The sequence below is a fragment of the Meriones unguiculatus genome, chromosome 8 (genome assembly GCF_030254825.1).
Source record: "Meriones unguiculatus strain TT.TT164.6M chromosome 8, Bangor_MerUng_6.1, whole genome shotgun sequence".
NCBI lineage: Eukaryota > Metazoa > Chordata > Mammalia > Rodentia > Muridae > Meriones > Meriones unguiculatus.
Window position 1 is genome coordinate 114,619,540 of NC_083356.1, and position 9,399 is coordinate 114,628,938.

The following is a 9,399-nucleotide window of genomic DNA, read 5'->3' on the forward strand; positions in this document are numbered from 1 at the left end:
GGGCTAACAGGGCTCTACAATCTTTCAAATATTTCTTCCATTTGCAGCATCTCTTACCTGCTACCTCTACACATTCCTTCAGTGGGGTGTTCTCCATGGCAACATCTTCAGTCCCTTCAAAGGGTTTTTCTAAAACAGAAACAGAGACATGTCACTTTTTAGTGTAAGCTCGTTCTAGAGATTTTGTCAGTTTTCAGGGGGATAAAAGACATCCTTAGTTTACTATGCAATGTCCTTCATGATCTGGTTCATGGTGGCCTGTTCTAAAAAAAAAAATAAAAAATAAATTTAAAAAAACGGAAAGAAAGAAGAATATTTTCAAACTGAGACATCTGAAATGTCACTATGATTGGGAAATGATCTTTGAGTGAATGTGGAAAGAAAGAACAGTGTAGGAAGTCAGGGTGGGGAGGGGAGTGGGTAAGAGCTAAAAAGGGAGTAAAATTTGTAAACAAGAGTGACCAGCTAAATGAGATGGCTGATTGGAGGACAGAAGATGGTATCTGTATTTTTCTCTTTGTCTAGTTATTTTTTTCAATAAAGAAAATCACATATAATTGATTCTCTCCTTCCACGTATGGGTCACAGGGATGGAACTCAGGCCATCAGGCTTGGTGGCAAGTGCCTTTATGCCCTGCACCATTTTTCTGGTCCATGAAGGAATGTATTGATTGTCGGACTCTTCCTGCAAGGCATGTTGGTTCTATGGACATGACATTCTTATCACCTCCCGTTCCTATGGTCAGACACTGTGTGTTAAAGGCAGCAGTGGTGCGTGTAAAAGGTCCTAGTACACAGCAGCTTTCTTTTATTTTCTATTAACTTTTTCATATATTTTGATCACACTGTTCAGTCCCAGTTCCTCCCAGTTCTCTACCCACCCAACATCAAGCCCTCTCTTTCTTTTTCTCTCAAAACAAACCAAAATCAAAAGCATCCTTTTGTATCTTATAGTCTTGTATCAATACAAGCTAAAGTATTGGAGTATTAAAGGAAGGAAACTCAATTCAGAAAATGCCTCCATAAAGTTTAGCTGGAAGGCATTTTCTTTTTCTTTTTTTTATGTATTTTTAAAAGATTATGTATTTCCAAAAGATTCTCAAGTACACAATAAGGACATTTGCTCAACCATGCTTGTAGCAGCCTTATTTGTAATAGCCAGAAGCTGGAAACAGCCCAGATGCCCCTCAGTGGAGGAATGGATGCACAAATTGTGGTATATCTACACAATGGAATATTACTCAGCAATAAAAAAAACAAGGAAATCATAAAAAAAAAAGAAAAGAAAATCATAAGACCAAACTATTTTAATGTATGTTGTCAGTTTGAGATACTGAAACTGAGTATCTAATCCCAGCCATATGTGAATCTTCGTTCTTTCCATTGAGGGCATTTGTCTCGACACAGTCTTTGATGCTTCTTACTAACCATCGCCTGCTGCCACTGTCTTGAGGGCCTTTCCTGCCTTCTGCCTGTGGCTATCCCACACGTACAAGATTCACTTTCAGCTTTTTGTCCAGGAAGCTAATCACGGCAGTTCTCTTGGTCCATAGTTGAATTAGGTCACACAGTCATGCCCGCAGCCATCATTTAATCTACTCAAGATGTATTTTGTAAGCACCTCTCCCAGGTGCCACGCCCTGTACCCGCCATGGACGCCCTCTCTAAAATAACGCTTGGTACACTACACTGCGGCAATTGATTTCTAGCTCCTTCACGCACAATAATCTCTTTGCTAGGAAACAGTCCTAAATTAATGCAAAAGGAAAAAAACTATGGACAGGGAGATATGCTAAACTCTCTAATCCCTTTGAGACTCTGATCCTTAAACACCCTAGTGTCTAGGATGATGAGAAAATAGACATAAAGTCCTGCCAAATATCGTAAGCCAAGCTGTGCAGCGGACTGAAGGAAGAAGGCATTACTGAACCTGATAAGCTAATAACCCCTGCAAAATGCAGAGGAAGAGTTATAACAGGGCATGGCTAGGGTCAGCCTCATAAATGCTAAGCAATTACCTAGAGCACCTTTTATGTATCATTAACAGTAAGCTTCTTTGAGTTGGGACTGGAATCATAAAGGAGTGGAACTCAATGAAATATTCCTAGTATCTTTAGTCTTTAATGTATTACAAATGAAATTTCCATTATCTTATAGTATGTCACAATTTCATTAAACTTGCAATTACATTTCTTTGGCTACTAAATATTATGCTGTCATAAAATTCTTACAGCATTACTATTTCAAAATCAAGGTATAATTCTTCTATTTTCCAGCTACAAACAGGTTTACACAAAAATATCATTTGCTTTTTTTCTACACACAGTGGTTTTTCCAAAGTTATTTAACCAAACAAAACCAAGATTTTTGGTTATTAATGTTTTCTAGATGTGTTTAGTTTAAAATTTAATTTAAATTTAATTAAAATTTTGTTTAATTTTAATTTCACTTAATAGAAACTATAGACTCACTAATGAACTTTTGTATAACAGCTATCAAAATCTGGATTGTTCATGTATTTAGAAAGAAAAACTAAAAGAAAAAAATGGTAAACATACTCAGTGTCCTACTATAAAATGGTACTTTAAGCTGATATGCAAATTTAAAGTAGATGTATTAGTCAATAAAATTGTGCCAACAAAGGCCATAAGGCTTTCAATTGATCTTCTAGATTATAGTGACTTGTAGGGCCAAAAAGAAAGTATAATGAATCTGCTGAACAGTTATTGGGGGAGAATGAAGACTTCTGGTATGGTTGACTACATCAGTAAAATAAATATTGACAAACAGAGAAATAAAACCCAAAAGATGAACAAATTCATTTTAAAAATGAGAATGAGCTGGAATACAAGGATTTTGAAATGGATTTCACAGTAGAACCCAAATTGACACTAAGTATCTATGAAAGTACTTAGATGTGTGAGAGGAATTCAAGAAGGAAATGTTAGGATATTTCATATAGAAGGAGGTGGGAAAGGGCTCAGAAGGCATAAGCCAGTAAATGAGAACCCATTCAAAATCAATGAAATGTAGTTTGTTTTATGGTTGGTTGGCTGTTGGGTTCGTTCTGTTTTGTTTTGTTTTGTCTTGGGCCTGGATCTCTGCTGGGGTCCTGGAGTTTGACTTCCAGACAGAAAATGGGATTCTGTTTCTCCCTGGGCATCTAGAGAGCCTTAGGGGAGACCTGAGTGCACTAAGCCACTTTCCACAGAGTGCTACAGTCTAGCTCTAGCTCTGGTAGCATGAGGTCCCCTGTGGCAATGGAAGCCAATGGCTATACCAAACTGTTACAGCTCTTGGTCAAGCTTCTGTGAGCATGGCAGAGGTGCTGCCAAAGCCCATGTCTGGTCTGGCAGCCTGGTGAAGCCCAGGCCTGGTGAGAGGAAGCCCAGTGGAGGATAAATGATGAATCTCAGACAGTCTTGAAATGAGAATATGCATACCTTTATTCATGTGACTTCAAGGACAATATAAACCCTGGGCAGAGAAAAGGATTTCAGGGGTGAATGTGTTTGATTCAATGGGATCAGGGATACTTAATGGTCCTCTCACAAGAAGGAAAATACAGTACTTAATTATCCTGTGTTGTGGGGTGAATATTTAAGTACAACTGCTGAACTAAGATCCTTAGCAGGGTGGGGCATTTCTAGGAATTCCTAGTGCTTGCTAGAGCAGTTTCCTTATCAGGAAAGGGTCTGGCCTGTAATTTACCCTGAGGGCTATGTGATACTCTTTATAAGACCTGGGATCACCTAGATCAGGGAAGACTTTTAAAACCCACCTAAGAAAACGGAGTTTATCAATGTGGACAGAGCACAAATAATTGGCTATCCGAGATGACCGCCTCCCACTTAATCCAGCAGAGTCCCACAGGAAGGAAAGGATTTATTTGGCTTATATACACCGAGTCAGTTTACTAAGGGAAGTCAACATAGAAACTCAAACGGGGTAGGAACCTGGAAGCAGTTTGCAGAGGCCACGGAGGAATGTTTGTATCAACATTCTTATCTCCCACCCCACTGAACTCTCAACACTCAATGACTTTTCTATTGAAAAGTTCCAAATTACTTCCACAGTCTTGCCAAAACCACATGATCAGGTCTACCATAGCAATACCTTACTGCCCTGGTACTAATTTCTGAAACTTCGTAAGCCTGGCTTCCATAGTCTGCGTTGCTCTTGATAGTTATTGATGGCACTGGAATCTTCAAAATTCTGGGATCTCCTGCTGCAACTGAGCTGCACTTTCACCAATAGCCTCTCCTGGGCTCTCTTCACGGATCTGTCCCTGCCACACAGCACCAACCCTCAGCTGCTCTCCATGACCCCTTAATGCCTCCAAAACCAGTACCACCTGGATGACTCTTAGACTACAAATTTCAGGTGTCATCAAAAGGTATAAGCTAGGCCATCTCTGGAGCACAGCTTCTGTGTGCTGACTCTCAGGAAACTTTACCTCACTGATGATGACCTCTTCTTAATCACTGCTAATTTCTCAGCTCCAGATGACTGGCATCAATTGTACCAGCAAAACAAAGTTTTCAATTTAGTGGTTCTGGTATCTTGTAATCACTTCCAATTCTTCAGTCTCAATTAAACAAAACCACAGATTCTTTATTATTATTTTATTATTTAAAACCATTTTTAAATTTAACTATATTTTGAGCATATTCTTTCTCCGCTTCATATGGAAATGTAGTTTAAAGTTTAAAGTTAAGTGTAGTTCAACTTCACACAGCATAATGTTCACTCACCTGGGTCCTCTGAAGGTTTGGATGACACTGAAGGTGGCCAGCTCAGTCTTGGGCCATCTTTGTTCCACAACACACAATTTTCCTCCCTGGGATTAAAAACAAAAGTAAGTACATGACCCCACAGGCTTCTTCTGTTGTTTTTCTTGTGGATATCTCCCCTTGATGACAAAAGGTAAGCAATGTTCACTGCGACAGTCTAACCCAAGCAAGCACAGAGAGTGCAAAGTGGGGACTATTTTTCAGAGAAGCATTCTGGCAAATACCCTCCTCTAAAAGCATGAGCTGTTTTCCTGGCCAAAGGGCACCTTCCATCAACCTCCAAGAAAAGAACCATTATGTTCAATCAACAGCTTCCCTAGCATTAAGAAAAAAGGAGCTGTGTATTAACCAAACTGGGCCAAGATGCTGCAATAAAAACCTAAGTGAATCAAAAAATACAAATGTGTTTGTCTTTCCCTTACCAAGTTTTTTGTAGTTGGGGTGAGTGAAAGGAGAAGTGTCCTTTGCAGTCACTCAGAACTGAAGCAGCTTTGATCTTCTGACACTGTCTCTCACCATATGCTGTGCTCTATGCTTAACAGCAAAGGAATTCAACAATGCCATCTGGTCTACCACCACACTTAAATTGGAGACTTCTCTAGCACTTTTTCTTCACAGTCACTAACAAGTGGACACATAGCCTTTTACTATACTCTCTGACCAACACCAGTTTGTCCACTTCTGCCCCTATTTCAGGAATGTTGGCCAGTGACTGTCCACTGATCCTCAGCATTCTCTTGCATGCTCTTATCTCTACATCTTTTTGCAAATTTGTATCCACTTTATTCCTAGCAGTTCTCTTTTCCCTATTGATGCCAATGACTAAGCACTCTTCCAGGAGAGCACAAGCTTGAAAATGAGAGCAAACAATTAGTTCTCTGATTAGGTAGTTATAAAGTCGAAAATGGTTCTCTCCCCATTGGCAGAGGAAACTTGAGAATTCTAAGACAGGAAATAGCAAAGGAAATAGTCACTTAAATATTGTATATTTACAAGATCTTTGAGTGGTAAAGCATTTGCCATCATCAAATAAAGAAATAAATAAATTTGGAGTAAAATGAAAGATAGTGGGTCAGTTGTTTTGTCGGAAGGGCATTGAATACATGGAGGAAAACATGATGAGCTCAGCAGGTTAATTAAATCTCTGTTTCTAGAACTGGCAAGCAAACAGAAAGCCATTCTGTCTGTCCCCAAAGTAACCTTGACCTCTTCAGCTAGAGATTAAGATTCCAGGAATCAAAACTCAAATTCAAATCTCATGGGTAGCTATATTATAACTACACCCGAGCTTCCAGCTTCAAGGTAAGGGGAAAGTATGTCAGAATAACTCCAATTTAAGTGCAGAGCACTGGTTCTCTATGTTGTGATCAGCATTTAACTGGTTAATTACATTTTTCCTGTGTGCACAACTCACTTTCCCCTCCCCTGGTGAAATGTGGAAATGGCCTCCTCTGACATATTTACCTTCTGTCTTAAGAGTAACCTTCCACCAGCTATGTTTACTTATAGACTGGCAAGGATTCTGTCATGCCTCATGCCTCAATGATATAATCCAACATTCTCCAGCCATTGGAGCTCCAACAAGAAAACCATGTGGGAAAAACCCACCCATATGTCCACATAGCTCTGCCACTTGGGCCATATAACCCAGCAGAGGTGATGGCGATTGAAGGATCTGTAAGCATGCATTGCCTCTACAAGTTACCCACTATAAATCCTACAAAGGAGGCACTTTGTTAAACTTGAATAGTAAAGATTTAAATTATTTTATCTTCTACATATACCTCCTTCCCTTTTAGAAAATAGCCCCAAGATTATCCAGGATCCTCGTCGAGATGAGATGTTTACCAAAATAACCACCAAAGTTTCTTGAAAATTAAGTTGAATGGCAAGAACTGCCTGCTAGTTTACCCAAGAAGCTATAAAATTGGGAGTAAAGAGAGCACTTACACCACAAGATCAGCACCTCCTAACAGCACAAGTCTCCAGAGTGTGCCGTTCTCCTGGCTTCTGCTCATGTTGTTTCTTCCACCTTAACAACCAAAAGACGTGATTTTCTCTCATAAGGCGGCTGAGGAGAAAGAAAGAATGGCCAGGTGACTTACAAGTGCTTCAACAAGGTGTACTGACTTAGCAGTGGATTACCACACCACCATAACCCTATTCAGAATTGGCCCCAAACTTAGTGATGAAAGAAAACCCACCGCATCCCCATCACAGGCAGTTTCAGTCTCAGGTGCTGGATCTATTTGTTGTAGACTCTTCTCTTCCTCATAATGAACCTGAGCAACACACCCCATTTTCCCCCCAAGAACAGATACAGCCAACAGTTTGTTGGCTACTGAGTAATCTTGAGAAACCATGATTGGATTTGTTGAAAAGGTATTCAAAGAAGGGTAAATGTGGGTCATATGTCTGTAACTGCAGAGAATTAAGGGATTTTTGTCCTTTATCAATGACCAACAACAACAACGACAAAAAAAATACTAGCAAAAGAGACTAGCAACTGGGTAGATGTGATTTCTCAGTCTACAGATGTCAGCCAGTCTTTCTCCAAGCATTTCTGGTTCTTTTTCACCAGCTTCATTAACAGAGTGATCACGTGATAAACATAAATGATCAAATTCTTCCTGATCTTAGTAACTTGGACTTCCACTCACTCAACCGGAGACTAGGAAAGGCTAACAGTGGTCCCAATGGTAAATCATGCTCTGAAAGAATCAGCCACCTCTGGCAGTTTGTTTATGATGAACCTTCATGGAAGAGGCAGTAACTTTTTTCACTTCAAAAGATATTTTTCTTTGGCTATCAGCCTACTGTGTTAGCCCACAAAGCTTCAGGCAAATTTTACTATCCACAACTGAGAAAATGCTTCATACGACATATTATGGCATAACCTCTAACCAAGAAACTTAATCTCCAGCTAACTAGTAACTAACAGTGGGCTTTTTCTCCTTAAATTCACTAATCTTATCACATGATTTCTAAGAATCAATGGAGAAACCTTTTAAAACCTCAGACAGACAGCCAACTGAATGGTCACATTTTGTAGGCACCATATTTTCTAGTAGCATCACTTGTGAATTGAGGCTCACACTATTATGTGATGCAAGTTTTCCTCCTCAACTAACATTTATTAGTTGGATAAATAGAAATGTAGAATGAGCTTGTTCCCACCAGAAAAGTTTTTCATATTTTTGGCCTCAGAGGATGAAGATCTCCATTTCTGAGAAAATGATGCTTCTACAACATGTAGATCCAAATACCTGAGGAAGGTCCCTCAGAAACATCAGTTATTAGAAGAAAGCTTAATGTGTCCATGAGTTACTTATTTCAGTTTCTAAGAGAAAATTGTGGTTGGCAGAATTCCAATGCAACCCATCAAATCCCCAGCCCCTGGTTTGCATCCTGTGTGATTCTTCTATACCCTTGAATGTATATAAGACCCATTAATATGTTATGACAATTGTGCCTCTTATTCAGTTATATTTGTAAAGACTCAGCTGTAGCTGATTAAAATAAAATTCTTATGTTTACTAGCATCTCATGACTGTGACAAATATCTAGAAAAACAACTTTAAAAGAAATTTTGTTTGAATTAAGGTTTCAGAAATTGTATTTCAAGGTTTAGGAAAGCTGTGCAAATAATGGTAGCTAAGAAGCAGGCTAGGGCAGGAATAGAGAAGAAACAAGACATATATCCTCCCAAATACACCATCAGCGACATACTTTCTTCAGCTAGACCTACCTCCTGCTTCCCAGCACCTCTGAGTAACGGCCTCAAATTATTAACCCATGAAGAGATCAGTGATTAACCATCATGCTATCACCTCCCCTGAGTTCATCAGCTGCAGAGTCAGGCTGTGGAGGTTTATGAAATCAGAAGGATCTGAAAATAAAGATCATAAGAATGAAGTCAATAGACACATATTAATAAACTCAAAAGATACCTAAGGGTTCAGTGGTCAGAAAAAAATAGAATGGAGCCAAACCATGCAGAGGAAAAGAAGGGTTCTCATTTCCTTGGTGAACAAACCAGGGATGACTGCAGGCATACTCAAACACAAAGACAAGGATTCAACATTTACCTTTTCCCCCACGACATGTAGCACATTGCTCAAGTTATTTCAGTGACCCTAGTTAACACTTCAGATTTTATAAAAAAGCAAGCCTGTACTTGCACAGATCTGAGCCCTAAACTGAAATGAGAAGAACAAAGCCAAAAAATGGATGCCCCATACCATTCTCTAACTCTTGAATACTGAGAACAGTGACAGAGGTGAGTGAGGGACAAAGATGGAAAGGGAAAGAAAGAGGAAGAGAAAGACAGAGAGACAGAGAAAGAGGCAGAGAGAGATAGAGAGAGACAGAGAGATAACCATGATTTATACAATTTTCATGTAACAGAAAATGACCAGTATATAGGAATTTGGAGGACAAAGGATGTCCTAATTAAGGTTACAACTGCTATGATAAAACTCCATGACCAGAGCAAAGGGTTTACTTAAGCTTACACTTCCAGGCAACAATCCATCACTGAGAGAAGTCAGGGCAGGAACCTGGAGGCAGGAGCTGATGTAGAGGCCTTGGAGGAGTACTGCTTACT

At 39.5% G+C, this 9,399-nt stretch overlaps 1 protein-coding gene across 2 annotated transcripts in view; it reads right to left on the minus strand.

Annotated features, from left to right (window-relative positions):
- The window catches only part of LOC132656058 (sperm protamine P1-like), a 42,757-nt gene extending 34,082 nt beyond the window's left edge, over positions 1-8,675 (minus strand). For both annotated transcript variants that reach the window (XM_060390607.1, XM_060390606.1), the window contains exons 1-4: positions 8,542-8,675; positions 6,744-6,864; positions 4,755-4,840; positions 58-129 (exon numbers count right to left, since the gene is read on the minus strand). In XM_060390607.1, the coding sequence (XP_060246590.1) occupies positions 58-129; positions 4,755-4,840; positions 6,744-6,811 (226 nt within the window). In that variant the 5' untranslated portion in view covers positions 6,812-6,864; positions 8,542-8,675. The remainder of the gene's footprint in view (positions 1-57; positions 130-4,754; positions 4,841-6,743; positions 6,865-8,541) is intronic.
- Positions 8,676-9,399: the final 724 nt, after the last annotated feature.